The sequence below is a fragment of the Schistocerca nitens genome, chromosome 3 (genome assembly GCF_023898315.1).
Source record: "Schistocerca nitens isolate TAMUIC-IGC-003100 chromosome 3, iqSchNite1.1, whole genome shotgun sequence".
Lineage (NCBI taxonomy): Eukaryota > Metazoa > Arthropoda > Insecta > Orthoptera > Acrididae > Schistocerca > Schistocerca nitens.
Genome location: NC_064616.1, coordinates 574133569 through 574153506, shown reverse-complemented (window position 1 = coordinate 574153506; position 19938 = coordinate 574133569). Strand labels below are relative to the sequence as shown.

Below are 19938 nucleotides of genomic sequence, written 5' to 3'. Positions count from 1 at the left end.
CCTTTTTGCAGTTTCTTCAGTTTTAATCTACACTTCATAACCAATAGACTGTGGTCAGAGTCCACATCTGCCTCTGGAAATGTCTTATAATTTAAAACCTGTTTCCTAAATCTCTGTCTTACCATTATATAATCTATCTGAAACCTGTCAGTATCTCCAGGCTTCTTCCATGTATACAACCTTCTTTTATGATTCTTGAACCAAGTGTTAGCTATGATTAAGTTGTGCTCTGTGCAAAATTCTATCAGGCGGCTTCCTCTTTCATTTCTTCCTGCCAATCCATATCCACCTACTATGTTTCCTTCTCTCCCTTTTCCTACTACCGAATTCCAGTCACCCATGACTATTAAATTTTCGTCACCCTTCACTATCTGAATAATTTCTTTTATTTCATCATACATTTCTTCAATTTCTTCGTCATCTGCAGAGCTAGTTGGCGTATAAACTTGTACTACTGTGGTAGGTATGGGCTTCGTGTCTATGTTGGCCACAATAATGCATTCACTATGCTGTTTGTAGTAGCTTACCTGCACTCCTATTTTTTTATTCATTATTAAACCTGCTCCTGCATTACCCCTATTTGATTTTGTGTTTATAACCCTGTATTCGCCTAACCAAAAGTCTTGTTCCTCCTGCCACCAAACTTCACTAATTCCCACTATATCTAACTTTAACCTATCCATTTCCCTTTTTAAATTTTCGAACCTACCTGCCCGATTAAGGGATCTGACATTCCACGCTCTGATCCGTAGAACGCCAGTTTTCTTTCTCCTGATAACTGCGTCCTCCTGAGTAGTCTCCGCCTGGAGATCCAAATGGGGGACTATTTTACCTCCGGAATATTTTACCCAAGAGGACGCCATCATCATTTAACCATACAGTAAAGCTGCATGCCCTCAGGAAAAATTACGGCCGTAGTTTCCCCTTGCTTTCAGCCGTTCGCAGTACCAGCACAGTAAGGCTGTTTTGGTTAGTGTTACAAGGCCAGATCAGTCAATCATCCAGAATATTGCCCCTGCAACTACTGAGAAGGCTGCTGCCCCTCTTCAGGATCCACAAGTTTGTTTGGCCTCTCAACAGATACCCCTCCATTGTGGTTGCACCTACGGTACGGCTATCTGTATCGCTGAGGCACGCAAGCCTCCCCACTGACGGCAAGGTCCATGGTTCATGGGGGGGGGGGGGGGGGGACAAAGGTATTCTTTGATAAAATTGGTCAAACTGACAACAGTCTAACAATTTGTCCTCATAAAAAGCACGAGATGTCTCCCATTTTGTCTTACATACATTTGCTCATTTGTATAAATGGATAAATAACATACTGCCTAACATGCTGTATATTAACTTCCTTCACTGCGATAACGAAAGGAGAATTCTAGAACCCAATTCTCAGTATTACCACCTCATAAAGAAACAGAGTTCCCTTCATTCCATACTTGTCTGTTGAAGTTCTAAATCTAGCTAGGAGTAGGGCAGATAACTGTGCTTGTTGTGTTAAACTGTAAGTAACAGCAAATCCAGCATATGAACTCATTGATTGAGCAGTCAGTACAAATCACACTGGTATCAGAAAATTAAAGACTATCCAGTAATAATGATGCAAATAGGAGCTTCTGATAATATGAGCTGAATGTCCACTTTTAGCTACAAACTGTTACAAAAGTTATTTTAAACAGGCTTAGAAAGACATTAATACAGTTCACTGTCAAATGAAGATATTTGTCAAAGCATATAGTAGGCATGCAGAAAGTGCAGATTTGTGATAAAACACTGAAGGAGTAGTTGAAGCGTGTTGTACTTAAAAAAGATTAAAAATAAAGTACCTAAACCACCATCGAAGCACTTCATAGCTGCTCCCACAGCTGTTTCAAGCTGTATCACATTTAAACCATTATCTAGAGTTTTGTGATTTACTATAATTTCCATATTTAATGTCTTTTCCTCCACGACTCGGTCAATAGCTGAAAGAAATAAATCAACAAAATAGTATAGCAGTACTGACTTTAAAAAAGTCAACTAGAAGTGATATATACCAAAGATATTATGATGTGCAGGTATCACTTTTTTAAATTAGATATGAATGCTACATTGTATAAACTATTCTACTGCTATCATACTGGAGTTTTGAGCTCCGTTTGCATGCTTGCAGAAAAACAATAATAACTCAACTGTCAATACAGCTGTCATGAAATGTCATTGCAAAATAAACTTTCATAATTTGACGACGACATAAGTAACTATTCCAACAAAAATTTAACATATACTATAGCTCCAACAGCATCAAAGGAACAAACTTATAAAATAATGGCAGTAACTGAAACATCAATGTCACACAGCTATAAAGATCAGCTGATATAACGTGAAGATGGCAGTCATACTGGAATATGCCTAAAGTAATAAACAATGTAATCAAATACAGCAGCAACTTTGGTCTCATAATATAATGTGATAATGTTCTTACATGACACATAAAACGCAGCAGAATCAAACGAGTCCAAATTACATACCATCAAGTTTGATCCAAAGATTGTTTGTGTTAAAGAACTTGAAAGTCTTAACAGACTTAAAGTCATCTACATGCTCCTTTGGCACCTGAGCAATTTCAAGTAGACGCAGTTTGTCTTCATATTGGATCAGTGTACCACCCTACAAGGAAAAAAAAATTTTTTCAATAAATATGTTATCAATATTTCACTTATCACATCTCATTTTGTACAATTAATTTTTGACAGGAGTAAACAGCCATGTTTAATATTAATTAAGTTCCTAACAGTGCTTATTTACGAAACAATAAATCAGTCAATAACAAAAATTGTTGGTTTTGAAGTACATCTGTGCTGCTAACATACATTACAAACAGTCCGCTTATTTTTATATTTATGGCAGTATGTAAATTAAAAAAAGGAAACAGCTTCAGATTATGTTTCTTGTAGTCCACATTTAATAACAGTGGTTTGTAGCAGTATGAAAGTAAGATCATGTAATACATTATCTGGGAAATCAATCCTGTTTTTTAGATCACTCAGGAAACTACATTTCAAGTTAAATGCAGCAACAAATTCTTGCAGTAAAGTAAATAATATTGATGCTGCAAAGACAGTTATTCCTGCAGGTACTGGGATATATGTAAAATGTGTATTATAATACAGAAGTCTAAAATATCCTTTGTAATTTTTCTGTGCTAATGCTAACATGCTAGTTCTGTTTCATGACATCTTCCTTACAAACACTGAAAGACAGGTATTAGACAATAAAAAAAGAAATCTTTGCTTGCAATTAAAGCTGCTCTCTTAATTTTATTCTGAAAAAACTAAAAAGGACTAAAACATGTGATCTTGCCACTGTCTATATTTAAAGGGGGTGGTAAGATAGTGCATGTGATAGGTTAAAACATGAATAAAGTGATGTAATTGCTTACAGTTAATATACAAGTGGTATCAAATGACATCAGTAGTTGTAGGCCTATCTTTTACAACAGTGAAAGTTAGTTATTTGTCTCTGGCACACAGTGTAACTGTGCAGTACTTCAGGATGTCAAGAGAGAACATTAAGAGAATTTTCTCTTAATTCAGCACTTGAGAAATCTTTTCTGCAGAAAAGCAACATTGTAATTAAACAGAGCCATGAAGAAAAGAACCACATTAAAATATTTGATGCAACTATAGAATAATACAAGGAGATGCAAAAAGTAAGTTATACCATTGCACAACAAGAAAGACAAATTGTCAGAAGAGAGTACATGTTCAAGTTTTCCTGCAGAGACAGTTTCTCTGCAATACAGATAACAGGTGCAACACCATGTGGAAGTGAAATGGCATGACAACAGGAAACTTACTTCAAAGTTGACATATGCAGGACAGTATGGTTGTTGTGGGGAAACATACTGCAAGCAGATTAAAACTGAGCATATATGGAGCAAATACTATGCCACATCCAGCCACAGTGAAATAGTGCCAACAGTTAGGCTAAGTCTACACTGACCTAAGTCTGGAGAAGGAAAACCATCAACATTGATGATGGAAAACAATGCCCGAGCCATCAATGAACTGATTGACAGCAGTCTCAGATTTTCTGAGAAAGAGGACATTCACACAGTGGTTCCTGAATGGCTTCATGACCAAGGAGTGAACGTCTATTATCAACTGGTAGAATGTTCTGACTGTTGTTTACATAGACTTGGTGACTAAGTTGAAAAATAGAGCCAAGTATGTGTGTCACTTTTAAGTGTAGTGTAGCATTCAGTAAAAGTTACTTGGCCTGCCATATGTGTAACTTACAGTGTTTGTAAGGAAGATGTCATGAAACGGAACTAGCATGTTAGCATTAGCACAGAAAAATTACAAAGGATATTTTAGACTTCTGTATTATAATACACATTTTACATATATTCCAGATAATGTGCCCACAGAATTCAAAGTTTTCCAAGGGTAGAGACTGGCAGGTCTTTAAACTACATAATGTTCAAATGATGAGCCTGCAATTTCACACCAATTATATTTACATACCTTAACATCAGCTTTTGTTTTGTCTGTTACTTCCATAACAAACTCTGGAGTCTTCTTAGTTGGATGAAGGAGAAGATTCAATATATTGAGGTCTACTGTTGCTCCGAGGTTGTCAATATTTGAAACAAAACAGTACTCCCGACCCTTGCATAAGAAATTAATAGTTAATATGTACGCACTTTAATTTGATGACACATATATTGTTATTGTGGTACTGTATAAGTATACTTTTAAATTACCTGTTCAATAAATTTTTTTAAGAGACCTGAGTTTTTAAAACTTTCATAAAAGTCTCCATGTCCAGGTGGATACCACCTAAAACAAAAATAATTAACTTGTATGTAAATGCTGACACTGTCTGCAGAAATAATATATTGTATAACACTTACGCCTCAATGTCCACTTCTACATCACAGTTTTTTGCAACTGGTAGTAGAGAGTCCCTGTTAATCCGAGGGAAACAACTCTGATTGAATGTATAGATTTCAATTTGTAAGCCTTTGTATTTTCTAATTATTTTCAGAGTATCTTCATCAGTGTTGAAGGAATTCATGAGAACTAGAGGAACATTGGCCTTGTATGTTTTGTTGAGATGCTGAAAAAGGAAGTTTTATTAGGCCTACATTGTACATTCAATGTGTCTTAAAATAACTCTCAGTAAGTATAGTTCATTAACCATAACATTTTTATATATGAAAACATAAAAATCATTTATTTTCTGTGTGCTTATGAAAATTGGAATGAGTTTAACATCACCATATAAAGCCCTAAAGCTTTCTTCAAAAGTTCTGCCAATATTTCTCTCATGTGCAATACACTGAACCACTGCTTCCTACCTACCTAACTGGATTTTATATGTTCCTCCTACATTTTTATTGTATGTTTCTTCAATATAATTTACTATAACTTAGCCTGTAAGAAAGATATATGATTTTCACAACATACAGACACACTGTGTATACTATAATACCATATTAGCTAAGTTTGATCAAAGAAAACAAGAATCTTGTTGGTTATTAAAGTCATTACTTTTCATTTTTATTGGAGTTTATGTGATTTGTGATGACTGTTGCCTTTCAAATATCACTGTTAATGACAACATGCAGTCTACAGACAACCAGCTTATCAGTTATTGAGGAAAATGTAATTAACCACTCTGAACTGGCGTTTAAGGCATGTGAATCACAGACTCCTTCCCCCTCTAATACCCCTCACTAAAATTGGCAGATTAAAACTTTATGCTTTTCAGAGCCAGATATAATATGCTAACATACTTCTATTCTATGAAACATAATCTCTGCAGTCTATCTTCATCTTAGGCCAAAATAGTCTCCATAATCAGGCTATAAATTTAACTCCGAAGAACCAATACTTTCATTTCGTCATTGCATCATTCTTGTAGTTAGTAGTTCACATAGTTCTACGGGCTGTTAGTTATTGTAGTGGCCAAATATTATGGAAAAACAAAGGTAGGAAAAATTTTCAGAACAGTTTTTCCAAGACAACACTGTTATTAAATATGATAATTTTTTTTTCATTTCTTCACTATTGTAATATAACATTACAGTCTAAGGTCATGATTGATCACAGAAAATCCCATGGAAAACAATCATAGAAGAGAAGAAAAAGCTGGTCCTCACTCAATACCAGTGGCAGATAATTCATCACACAGCTCCACTCAAAAGTGTAATATCTGATATCTGTCATATATTAAACAAGCTAACTGTTAGAAAAAACATATGTTGTAACACATTTATTAACAAAGTTGTACACTCACTCATGAGGTAAGCTTCATTTTTTTGAGAAATGCAAATGCCCAAGAGACAAGAGGCAAATTGTGAATATATATATTAGAGAGAGAGAGAGAGAGAGAGAGAGAGAGAGAGAGAGAGATTTTTATAAATGAACAACAGTTACAGATTGTCTAGCAGGAAAATTAAACACAAATAAAAGAACTGGAATATGAAAATAACATTACCTCTATCTGCTGTACAGTCAGGTCAAGAAATGTCAGGTCACTTCTTACTGGAATCACAGATTTTGGTCCATGGCAACCCATTGAAGTACCAAGCCCACCATTCAGTTTGACGACAACCAATTTACCCAGCATATCGTGGACAACATCGGTTGATGGCTGAGATAGTGTGCTGTAGTCTCTAACCTGCAGCAGATAATGTCATTTTAATATTTAATGAATATCACAAGAGTTTTACCAAAACAACATTAAAGGAAACTAGCTACAGAGAAAGTATAACTGTAATACTGATTTACCGCATCTTCTGGCAGCTTTTCAATTCTATTCCAGTCGATTGAAGGGCCCTCTTCACTGAGAAATCTTTCAAAAAGCTTCTCAAACCCACTGAACTGCTTGCTTATGCCTGCTCTCTTGGCTTCAGGGGCAGTGCCGAGGAGCTTCTCAAATTCACTCTGAAGTTGAGTGAGAGCATCTCGTTTCGTCATTTCCTTGAACTCACGAGAGCCTGAGGGAGCTCTCTGGTGACCACGCACCTGTAATAGCAGATCCACGTTAATAAATTACAGCTGACATTAATAATATGCACTTTCCTAAATAACCATTCACTTTTTCTCACAAATTACTGATACAACTGTGTTAAGTTCTTTAATTTACCATAATCAATTTATGTGAAGCATAGTTAAGCCAGTCCTTACATAAAATTCTGTTTTGTGACAAATAATTTTTTGAGTTGTGGGATAAATGTTGAACTACTCTACAGATCATTCAAGTTTGGGGGGGGGGGGGGGGGGGAATTAGTGAAAAGTGTTATACACTTAATGTGAATACCTTGCAGAGTATGACATTATCTGTTACTGTTGATGGCAATGTATTAACTGAGTTCCATCCATTTGTTGCCTCTGGGTGTAAGACCATGGTGTGTCGTATGTCACTGTAATTAAACAATTGCAGGTGCAGTGCTTATTGTTTCACTTATGAAAAGTGAAACAATTACAGGTACAGGTGTTTCAACTGTTGCGAATGTATAAATTTGTTTATAACTCGTCGCGTTGCGCGAATGGAAGTAACGTGTGGTCGTTTCACAGGGGCAACAGCTTTTTAAATCCACCGGCCTTGCGTCTGGAGACGCACTGGAGCCGGAAAGCACCAGATGAGTATATGAGCGCTCCCCTCCACGCAACCTGCCGCCTGTGTTACGTCACAAATGACGATCAACTGCAGACGCGCGCACAAGTTCGTCGGCAAACTGCTTGCAGTTCGGTAGCCACTCATGAACACGTCTGCTGTCATTAATTGGAACAAGTGACAGAAACTAAATTGTTGTTTTCTCCGATTCCTGGCTTCCACAAAATACGTTAGAGTAAAGCAGGAAAACTGTACAGTGAAGTCTTTCACGAAAGATACACGCGCCGAAGTACGACTGGGTAGTCAACGTTTTAATTACTGTGTCGTACAGAAAAAATAAAGTTACCCAATTATTTTTTTGTTTGTTTGTTTGGAGGTACATTTCTGCAGCCCTGGTCAACTGAAATCACCACGCCACAGTACCGCAACAGCCGCTAGAAGAAAAAAATAACACAAGCCAAAGGTATTGATACAGTGTAGTAATTCGTTTTTGGTAGCAGCAGGAATGTTGCAGCTGTGTTAAACCAGTCCAGGCAGCTAAAGAAGTCATCTGGATTGACCTAATACAGTTAGAATATTTCCTGTGCCGCAGTAAACGAATTCTCACAAGAAACTGCACTTTATAAATGGTTTTGGCTAGATGCTTGCTGTGGTACTGTGTACTAGTGCTACAAATATGTATCTGCAGACGCGGTTCTAGGCGCTACAGTCTGGAACCGCGCGACCGCTACGGTCGCAGGTTCGAATCCTGCCTCGGGTATGGATGTGTGTGATGCCCTTAGGTTAGTTAGGTTTAAGTAGTTCTAAGTTCTAGGGGACTGATAACCTGCGAAGTTAAGTCCCGTAGTGCTCAGAGCAATTTTGTACTTGCAGACAACAAAGAATTAATTACGTAGCTTCAATATTTCGAGGTAGTAATTCGAACCTTATGACTACCGTAACTGGGCGGCGTTAACCAAAAAAATTACTTCGCTAATCGTTAATTCGTTACTAAATTAGTTAACTCCGTCAAACATTAAAGTGTTGCTTTACAGGAGACTTATAGGAAGTTAATCGTTAACTCGTCACTGCTAATTCGACAGAACACGTAATAATCTAAAATCTATACTGTTAAAATGATGTCTGCCTGTACATAAGGTTTTAAACGCCCAGTACAAGAAAGACTACACCACACTTCATAAAAATAAAAGATAATCTTATCTTTGTTGTCAAAATCATTGTTTAAAAGTAATGATTCGTACTCTCCAAGTACTCGTAGGTAAGTTAGTTTGAATTTCAATAAAAAAAGTATCTGCTTACCTAATGAGATGTCGTTTCAATCGAGTATGCTCCTCAATGACGCATCTGCCCAATGTTCTCCTCGAAATTGAACTTTTGCTGGTGTTTAAAGTTTTTATCGCCTTCTCAAACGACTTCGACTTGACGATTTGTAAACGGATCATGTTCACAACAAAAAAGTTTACTATGTGTTGGTACACACTAGGTCGATACTCGCCGCTGCTAATTTCTGCAATGCCAAATAGCTTTCCAATACTACTCTGTCGCATTCTTTTGACTGGATTACTGCTACTGCCTCCGCTGCCGATATCCGAATGGCCAAGACTGATTTTTCTTTTTGGCCTTCCTCGACCGGCCCCTGCCTTCATTGTTTCTTCAGGCTGTATACCGCGATTCATGTGCTCGCCTTATGTCTTCTTTCAAATTGTTAAGGCTCAAAGTGTGAACGCTAATTGTTGATATTTTTAGGCAAGCACAGTTTACTGTCGGAAAGTATTTGTTCTCCCTATCTGAATAAAAAATTAACCTAACCACCTAAACACGGCCACGGATTTTCATCAGCCGCAGAGCTAGAATCCGATTCCATGATCGTTTCCACAGTCAGTTCGCTAACAAAAAGTCGTTCTTAACGCGAACTCAGTAAACAAACAACAATAAACAAACAGTGCCTAATTATTCTCGCCCGTATTCGATTGCTTACATCGATCGCACGCATCCCGGCGTAGCCACACACCTACGTCACCCGTACTTGTCAGAACATGCTTTCGACAGGCGGTGCGGCGTCATTTTTGTCATAAATAGTAAGTACCTAATTAACGATTAACGGACTTACAGAATGTTAACGGAAGTTACAGGTTTTGTTAACTTTTTTTTAATTAACTTAAAAGTTAATCCGTTGCTCGAAAAGTTAACTTCGAAATTTAACCATTAACGATTTAACCGTCTTGTGCCCAGCTATGATGACTACCCCGTCGTATACACAGCACTTTTCGACGGAAGAAAGCAAAAAAATATAGCTAGAGCTTTAGAGATTATTGATTCCGATGTCGAAGTCATTGCAGATAGAGTTGGCGAGAGAGCCGCCATGGCCTGTTTATAAAACAATTACGGCATTTGTCTGAATAGGCGAAAGGAAATCACGATAGCCGGACCAATGTCAAAACCACTCCAATGCCACGATGGATGTCTAGAGTAAAAGATTATCAGTCACATACGTGCAAATTTAAAAATATGCCTGTTACTTGGTTTATTTCTTTATTTTTTGCAGATAGACAGAACTCTAATGATTCAAATTTGTAGCTATAGTAATGTATAAAAAGAATTTATTTCATTAAAGTAAATACGGTGGATTGGGAGGGAGGGTAGGACGCACAATCTAGATCTTTAGCTGTGGTCAGATGGTCAGGTCTGAATTAAGCATCAGAGCAAATTAATATTTTTGAAGCTGAAGATGTGATTGTTTTGATATTTGTCATTTTGTACTTATTTTGGGCATTTAATATTATGCAGATAATGTCGAAAGAGAGAGTTCATCTACATCTACATTTATACTCCGTAAGCCACCCAACGGTGTGTGGCGGAGGGCACTTTACGTGCCACTGTCATTGCCCCCCTTTCCTGTTCCAGTCGCGTATGGTTCGCGGGAAGCACGACTGCCGGAAAGCCTCCGTGCGCGCTCGAATCTCTCTAATTTTACATTCGTGATCTCCTCGGGAGTTCTAAGTTCTAGGGGACTGATGACCTAAGCAGTTAAGTCCCATAGTGCTCAGAGCCATTTGAACCAAGCTACACCGCGATGCAGAGCGCCTCTCTTGCAGAGTCTGCCGCTTGAGTTTGCTAAACATCTCCGTAACGCTATCACGCTTACCAAATAACCCTGTGACGAAACGCGCCGCTCTTCTTTGGATCTTCTCTATCTCCTCTGTCAACCCGACCTGGTACGGATCACACACTGATGAGCAATACTCAAGTATAGGTCGAACGAGTGTTTTGTAAGCCACCTCCTTTGTTCATGGACTACATTTTCTAAGGACTCTCACAATGAATCTCAACCTGGCACCCGCCTTACCAACAATTAATTTTATATGATCATTCCACTTCAAATCGTTCCGTACGCATACTCCCAGATATTTCTCAGGAGTAACTGCTACCAGTGTTTGTTCCGCTACCATATAATCATACAATAAAGGATCCTTATTTCTATGTAATCGCAATACATTACATTTGTCTTTGTTAAGGGTCAGTTGCCACTCCCTGTAGTTTGCTAGGTTCCAATAAAATGGAGAGAATGGCAGCCTCGATTCTTCAGTTCAGTGTCTCAACATCCGTGTCACCATGCTTGATTTTGAGAAAAGTAAAATTAGTGCATGTAATAGAGCTCGTCAGTAAACTGAACTTATTAATTTTTCAAAAACACATTTTTACATCGTCACGCTCATACTGGGAATGTCTAAAAATTCTTCTAATGGTTTAGCTAACAAGAAACTGTGCATCGTTTTCTTAAATAATTTGATTTGATGATTTTTTTTTTGGGGGGGGGGGTGTTTAGATAATTTGTTATACATCTACACTGCTGTATGCACATATCTGTTATTAGCTTTTCTAATATGTTTTGTATTAAGAGCAGAAAAATACAGGTTGTTGTATTATAATCATACCTTTGATTTACTGCAATTCATTTAGATGGTTCGGCAAGTGTGTGATTAACACTATCATGAATATGTAAACCAACTGCTGTTAAAATCTTATACTTAATGAACCGTGCCGTTCTAGGGGCTACAGTCTGGAACCGAGCGTCCGCTGCGGTCGCAGGTTCGAATCCTGCCTCGGGCATTGATGTGTGTGATGTCCTTAGGTTAGTTAGATTTAATTAGTTCTAAGTTCTAGGCGACTGATGACCTCAGAAGTTAAGTCGCATAGTGCTCAGAGCCATTTGAACCAACTTAATGAACAAGGGTTTACAGTGTCTTCTGTTGCCTACCTTTGCCATTATGCCCTCTTCTGAATCACAAGAATTCCATTTATTTTCTTGATCTTTTCTCAGAGTCAATCCCTGCCTTAAAACAGACTGAAAAAAGCAAAATACTCTGTGCTTGCCTATTAAAAAGTGATACAGTTCATAAGTTATTTCAGCAAATACATCATTCTTTGGCAACATAACTTTTCGTGTTCAATATGGGTGTTCCGTGGTCGTTTGTCAAGTATAATGTCTAAAAATTTTATATTTTGTTTTTCTATTTTTGCAGAGTTCGACAAACTGTGAGGTATTTAATATCTTATTCAGTTCTAGGTACTCACACACTCGCTGTTACATGATGCTTTGAAAGACTTTGGCCTGCGTTCGGCTAAGTGATGTGACTTGACTGCGGAATCAAGTCCGTCGGTCTACGTGAGTGTACAGTGCCCTTGGGATGCGCAACAGCTCCAGTGTAAGACAAAAAATTCAATAAAATGTAGCGTACAATGTCCAGGACCGAGATAAGAGAAGAAATATCATACACATTCCGGTACTGTTAAATAACCCCCTCTTTTAAAGTTTGCTGATTGCGAGCTTCCCCAACAACAGGGACCTGAGGAAAGTCATTCCCCTGTAATGTAACTTATCTGCCTTACAGCCAGACGTACATGCGTGCGTGGGCAAACAGTTAGTTACGTGTATAAGTTAAGACTTGCCTCAAGCAGAAAGTGAACCACATTCAAGCAACAGACAGTCGAGTGTGAAGGTTCTTTCCCCAACTTTTTCCTAGACTGCGGAATGGACTTTGACTCTCCGGTACAGGTCCCGCTATAGAAGGCGATAAAGTACACACTGAGAAGTGCGTGTCTTCGCCGACTGCTGCCTCAGCTGTGTTCTGACAGTTGATCCAGTGTGCAGCGTGCCGGAAGTGTAAGAGCACACGCCGTCCCGGGCTGCTTTTTCATCGTCCGCCGGCAGAAGTGTGTCATTTAAACATCAGCAGGCCGTCGTACGAGGTCACGTGACCTCTGGTTAAACGCTTCTCAAGATGCATCCTCATTCCTACTCGGCTAACATTTTTCTTCCCTGAAGAATCTTAAGTGCAAACATCAGGACGAGATGCCTCAAATTTGTTACATATGTTGGTTGTAGGTTGCGAGCAATGGGAAGTATGTAGCACGAACTTTTCTCCTTATGCGTCTTCTTATTCGCATATTACAGTATCGTAACTTATCTATGAAGACTAATGAGGGGACTCGTCAGTCTATGGGAAAAAGAAGAAGAAGAAGAAAAACAGAAACTGAAGGTGGCATGCACTAAGAAAATTAATGACGTTATTGAAAAAGATTTGCGGAGCTGGAATTCAGCAGGTGGCAGAATGCATGGCAGACTTAAAGGCATCTGGAAACACGTCACCAAAGAGAAATTACGAGAGAGAGGAAGAGTTTTTACGATTGACAGGAAGTATAGGGCACCCACTTCCATGCATCATCACTAAGAGTATAGTGGCTGTTCCGGTTAAACTTGCTGTTACACAACCTGATCTCAACGGATTCCTTGTTAACAGAATCCTAGTAAGTCTATGTATGGAGCAAGATCTTCGTCCTGTCAAACAAAATTTTATGATTGTTTGTGAGGCTGTGCTGAGCAACGCCCAGTATGTGGAGAGTTGGCGTAGGTTAACTGCAAAATATTGTGACACTGTACGTGTGGACTGACGAAGCCACTGCACTTTCAAGGAACGTTATAAGTGCTAGGAACCCTGACAGCAAGACTTACTTTCGTCGGGAACAGCATATCCTTTACCTTCTTGTATTGTTAAGGTGAGTGCCACGCTCGAGCATTTTAAAAGGACACTACCGATTTTGTTACTTGTCGTTTCCCAATCCGTCCTTGTGCTCCATCTCTGAAGACCTTGTCATCGACTGGACGTTAAACTCTAATCTTCCTACCCCCCCAAAATAATATTTCATTTATTATTCATATTTATGTGCACAACAGTAATATATTTTACTTGCAGAACATGTCTATTACGAGATTTTGAAATTTTATATCATTTTAAATAACACTTTCGTGGATCGAGGTTAGAAAATATTTCCACAAGAAATATTTGAAAGCTCCTCTAATGCTGTGTGACAACATTTGCCTTCTAATCTTTGTGAAAGTCTGAAAGAATTAGTATCTAGATCCTCAATATATGTTTATCATTTCCAAATAATAAGTTCTAGTTCAATACTGTTATCGAAATGAAACAACTACAATACGTACAAGGTGCATTCAAGTTCTAAGGCCTCTGACTTTTTTTCTCCGGACTGGAAAGAGATAGAAACATGCGCATTGTTTTAAAATGAAGCCGCGTTCATTGTCAATACGTCCCAGAGATGGCAGCACCGTACGGCAGATGGAATTTTACCGCCAGCGGCGAGAATGAGAACTGTTTTAAATACTTAAAATGGCGACGTTTTCCTTACTTGAACAGCGTGCAATCATTCGTTTTCTGAATTTGCGTGGTGTGAAACCAACTGAAATTCATCGACAGTTGAAGGAGACATGTGGTGATGGAGTTATGGATGTGTCGAAAGTGCGTTCGTGGGTGCGACAGTTTAATGAAGGCAGAACATCGTGTGACAACAAACCGAAACAACCTTGGGCTCGCACAAGCCAGTCTGACGACATGATCGAGAAAGTGGAGAGAATTGTTTTGGGGCATCGCCGAATGACTGTTGAACAGATCGCCTCCAGAGTTGGCATTTCTGTGGGTTCTGTGCACACAATCCTGCATGACGACCTGAAAATGCGAAAAGTGTCATCCGGGTGGGTGCCACGAATGCTGATGGACGACCACATGGCTGCCCGTGTGGCATGTTGCCAAGCAATGTTGACGCGCAACGACAGCATGAATGGGACTTTCTTTTCGTCGGTTGTGACAATGGATGAGACGTGGATGCCATTTTTCAATCCAGAAACAAAGCGCCAGTCAGCTCAATGGAAGCACACAGATTCACCGCCACCAAAAAAATTTCGGGTAACTGCCAGTGCTGAAAAAATGATGGTGTCCATGTTCTGGGACAGCGAGGGCGTAATCCTTACCCATTGCGTTCCAAAGGGCACTACGGTAACAGGTGCATCCTACGAAAATGTTTTGAAGAGCAAATTCCTTCCTGCACTGCAACAAAAACGTCCGGGAAGGGCTGCGCGTGTGCTGTTTCACCAAGACAACGCACCCACACATCAAGCTAACGTTACGCAACAGTTTCTTCGTGATAACAACTTTGAAGTGATTCCTCATGCTCCCTACTCACCTGACCTGGCTCCTAGTGACTTTTGGCTTTTTCCAACAATGAAAGACACTCTCCGTGGCCGCACATTCACCAGCCGTGCTGCTATTGCCTCAGCGATTTTCCAGTGGTCAAAACAGACTCCTAAAGAAGCCTTCGCCGCTGCCATGGAATCATGGCGTCAGCGTTGTGAAAAATATGTACGTCTGCAGGGCGATTACGTCGAGAAGTAACGCCAGTTTCATCGATTTCAGGTGAGTAGTTAATTAGAAAAAAAATCGGAGGCCTTAGAACTTGAATGCACCTCGTAGTTCTCAGCTAAGTCCAAGCAGAATCTTCCTGAGCATTACACATTTAACCTGAACATTCTAAAATGGAGGACCAACACATGGATTTTTTTCTGAAGAACGTACATTACAACAAATTATTAATAATTTATCATTCAAATGGACACGGAAAACTAGAGATTTCATTTTTTTTTTTTTTTTTTTTTTTTGCATAATCAGATATTAACGAAAGGACTTTTCGAGAAACTGATTCTGATAAATTTTGTATAGTAAAAAACGAACTTTGTGAGCTTTATCAATGGAAGGAATTATGTTGATGCCTATATCTAGTAGTTGTTTGTACACTGAAGAGCCAAAGCAACTGGTACACCTGCCTAATATCGTGTAGGGCACCGGCGAGCACGCAGAAGTGGCGCAACACGACGTGGCATGAACTCGACTAATGCCTGAAGTAGTGCTGGAGGGTATAGATACCATGAACCCTGCAGGGCTGTTCATAAATCCGTAAGAGTATGAGGGGTGGAGATCTCTTCTGAACACCACGTTGCGAGGCATTCGAGATATACTCAATAATGTTTATTTCACTCATCAACAGTCCAATGTCGGTGTTGACGGGCCAAGGCGACGCGTAAAGCTTTGTGTCGTGCAGTCATCAAGGATACACGAGTGGGCGTTCGGGTCTGAAAGCCCATATCGATGAAGTTTCGTTGAAAGGGTTCGCACGCTGACACTTGTTAATGGCCCAGCCTTGAAATCTAAAGCAATTTACGAGAGGGTTGCACTTCTGTCACATTGAACGATTCTCTTCAGTCGTCGTTGGTCCCGTTCTTGCAGGATCTTTTTCCGGCCGCAGCAACGTCGGAGATTTGATATTTTACCGGTCTCCTGATATTCACGTTACACTCGTGAAACGTCGTACGGGAGAATCCCCACTTCATCGATACCTCGGAGATGCTGTGTCGCATCGCTTGTGCGCCAACTATAACACCACGCTCAGACTCAGCTAAATGTTGATAGCCTGCAATTATAACAGCAGTAACCCATCTAACAACTGCGCCAGTAACTTGTTGTCTTATACAGGCGTCGCCGACCGCAGCGCCGTATTCTGCCTGTTTATATATCTCTGTACTTGAATACGCATGCCTATACCTGTTTCTTTGGCGCTTCAGTGTACGTAGGCACTGCAGTGGCCCCTATCGTGTGAAGGAGACCGTCAGGGTTAAGCCGAGAGCAGTCGGCGAAGAAAAAAGGTGGAAACGTGAAAGAAACTGCGATTAAGCCTCGTCAACCTCAAATGGAGCAAAATCAGCATGTGAATTAGTTTGAAAAGAGTGGTAAGTCTCTGGGAAATGGATTTTTCGTAACGTAACATTTCCGCACGTACAAGGCGTGTTATTATGGGAGTGGCGCGTTTGTGACCCCAGTGACAGGCAAGGCTCGTACGCAGTGTACGGGGTAGCAGGTACATACACGGGCCGATTTCTGCGACGGGCCTCGTTCTGCCAGTCCCGCGAGTTTTCGCCGAGCTGGTGGCTGCCGCGCTACTCCGAAAGAACGGCGCGCTCACGTCGGCTACCCCGCAAACATTCTCAAACTGTTTTAAGGAAACTATCCGGTAAAACCTCCCCCCATGAACCATGGACCTTGCCGTTGGTGGGGAGGCTTGCGTGCCTCAGCGATACAGATAGCCGTACCGTAGGTGCAACCACAACGGAGGCGTATCTGTTGAGAGGCCAGACAAACGTGTGGTTCCTGAAGAGGGGCAGCAGCCTTTTCAGTAGTTGCAAGGGCAACAGTCTGGATGATTGACTGATCTGGCCTTGTAACACTAACCAAAACAGCCTTGCTGTGCAGGTACTGCGAACGGCTGAAAGCAAGGGGAAGCTACGGCCGTAATTTTTCCCGAGGGCATGCAGCTTTACTGTATGGTTAAATGATGATGGCGTCCTCTTGGGTAAAATATTCCGGAGGTAAAATAGTCCCCCATTCGGATCTCCGGGCGGGGACTACTCAGGAGGAGGTCGTTATCAGGAAAAAGAAAACTGGCGTTCTACGGATCGGAGCGTGGAATGTCAGATCACTTAATCGGGCAGGTAGGTTAGAAATTTTAAAAAGGGAAATGGATAGGTTAAAGTTAGATATAGTGGGAATTAGTGAAGTTCGGTGGCAGGAGGAGCAAGACTTCTGGTCAGGTGACTACAGGGTTATAAACACAAAATCAAATAGGGGTAATGCAGGAGCAGGTTTAATAATGAATAGGAAAATAGGAATGCGGGAAAGCTACTACAAACAGCATAGCGAACGCATTATTGTTGCCAAGATAGATACGAAGCCCACACCTACTACAGTAGTACAAGTTTATATGCCAACTAGCTCTGCAGATGACGAAGAAATTGAAGAAATGTATGATGAAATAAAAGAAATTATTCAGATAGTGAAGGGTGACGAAAATTTAATAGTCATGGGTGACTGGAATTCGGTAGTAGGAAAAGGGAGAGAAGGAAACGTAGTAGGTGAATATGGATTGGGGCTAAGAAATGAAAGAGGAAGCCGCCTGGTAGAATTTTGCACAGAGCACATCTTAATCATAGCTAACACTTGGTTCAAGAATCATAAAAGAAGGTTGTATACATGGAAGAACCCTGGAGATACTAAAAGGTATCAGATAGATTATATAATGGTAAGACAGAGATTTAGGAACCAGGTTTTAAATTGTAAGACGTTTCCAGGGGCAGATGTGGACTCCGACCACAATCTATTGGTTATGACCTGTAGATTAAAAATGAAGAAACTGCAAAAAAGTGGGAATTTAAGGAGATGGGACCTGGATAAACTGAAAGAACCAGAGGTTGTACAGAGTTTCAAGGAGAGCATAAGGGAACAATTGACAGGAATGGGGGGAAAAATACAGTAGAAGAAGAATGGGTAGCTTTGAGGGATGAAGTAGTGAAGGCAGCAGAGGATCAAGTAGGTAAAAAGACGAGGGCTAGTAGAAATCCTTGGGTAACAGAAGAAATATTGAATTTAATTGATGAAAGGAGAAAATATAAAAATGCAGTAAATGAAGCAGGCAAAAAGGAATACAATCGTCTCAAAAATGAGATCGACAGGAAGTGCAAAATGGCTAAGCAGGGATGGCTAGAGGACAAATGCAAGGATGTAGAGGCTTATATCACTAGGTGTAAGATAGATACTGCCTACAGGAAAATTAAAGAGACCTTTGGAGAAAAGAGAACCACTTGTATGAACATCAAGAGCTCAGATGGAAACCCAGTTCTAAGCAAAGAAGGGAAAGCAGAAGGGTGGAAGGAGTATATAGAGGGTGTATACAAGGGCGATGTACTTGAGGACAATATTATAGAAATGGAAGAGGATGTATATGAAGATGAAATGGGAGATACGATACTGCGTGAAGAGTTTGACAGAGCACTGAAAGACCTGAGTCGAAACAAGGCCCGCGGAGTAGACAACATTCCATTGGAACTACTGACGGCTTTAGGAGAGCCAGTCCTGACAAAACTCTACCATCTGGTGAGGAAGATGTATGAGACAGGCGAAATACCCCCAGACTTCAAGAAGAATATAATAATTCCAATCCCAAAGAAAGCAGGTGTTGACAGATGTGAAAATTACCGAACAATCAGTTTAATAAGCCACAGCTGCAAAATACTAACACGAATTCTTCACAGACGAATGGAAAAACCAGTAGAAGCCGATCTCGGGAAAGATCAGTTTGGATTCCGTAGAAATATTGGAACGCGTGAGGCAATACTGACCTTACGACTTATTTTAGAAGAAAGATTAAGGAAAGGCAAACCTACGTTTCTAGCATTTGTAGACTTAGAGAAAGCTTTTGACAATGTTGACTGGAATACTCTCTTTCAAATTCTAAAGGTGGCAGGGGTAAAATACAGGGAGCGAAAGGCTATTTACAATTTGTGCAGAAACCAGATGGCAGTTATAACAGTCGAGGGACATGAAAGGGAAGCAGTTGTTGGGAAGGGAGTAAGACAGGGTTGTAGCCTCTCCCCGATGTTATTCAATCTGTATATTGAGCAAGCAGTAAAGGAAACAAAAGAAAAATTCAGAGTAGGTATTAAAATCCATGGACAAGAAATAAAAACTTTGAGGTTCGCCGATGACATTGTAATTCTGTCAGAGACAGGAAAGGACTTGGAAGAGCAGTTGAATGGAATGGATAGCGTCTTGAAAGGAGGATATAAGACGAACATCAACAAAAGCAAAACGAGGATAATGGAATGTAGTCGAATTAAGTCGGGTGATGCTGAGGAAATTAGGTTAGGAAATGAGACACTTAAAGTAGTAAAGGAGTTTTGCTATTTGGGGAGCAAAATAACTGATGATGGTCGAAGTAGAGAGGATATAAAATGTAGAATGGCAATGGCAAGGAAAGCGTTTCTGAAGAAGAGAAATTTGTTAACATCGAGTATAGATTTAAGTGTCAGGAAATCATTTCTGAAAGTATTTGTATGGAGTGTAGCCATGTATGGAAGTGAAACATGGACGATAAATA

General features: G+C 39.9%; 1 protein-coding gene across 4 annotated transcripts in view; it reads right to left on the bottom strand.

Annotated features, from left to right (window-relative positions):
- LOC126248485 (UTP--glucose-1-phosphate uridylyltransferase-like) overlaps window positions 1-19938 on the bottom strand; it is a 214282-nt gene that overhangs the window by 25689 nt on the left and 168655 nt on the right. For 2 of the 4 annotated variants that reach the window (XM_049949508.1, XM_049949507.1), the window contains exons 2-8: window positions 6777-7013; window positions 6484-6666; window positions 4895-5100; window positions 4745-4820; window positions 4506-4649; window positions 2508-2646; window positions 1824-1961 (exon numbers count right to left, since the gene is read on the bottom strand). In XM_049949508.1, coding sequence (XP_049805465.1) covers window positions 1824-1961; window positions 2508-2646; window positions 4506-4649; window positions 4745-4820; window positions 4895-5100; window positions 6484-6666; window positions 6777-7013 — 1123 coding nt within the window. Of the gene's footprint in view, window positions 1-1823; window positions 1962-2507; window positions 2647-4505; window positions 4650-4744; window positions 4821-4894; window positions 5101-6483; window positions 6667-6776; window positions 7014-7134; window positions 7261-7308; window positions 7630-19938 lie in introns of those variants that run through there. The other 2 variants (XM_049949506.1, XM_049949504.1) reach the window with 2 other exon arrangements.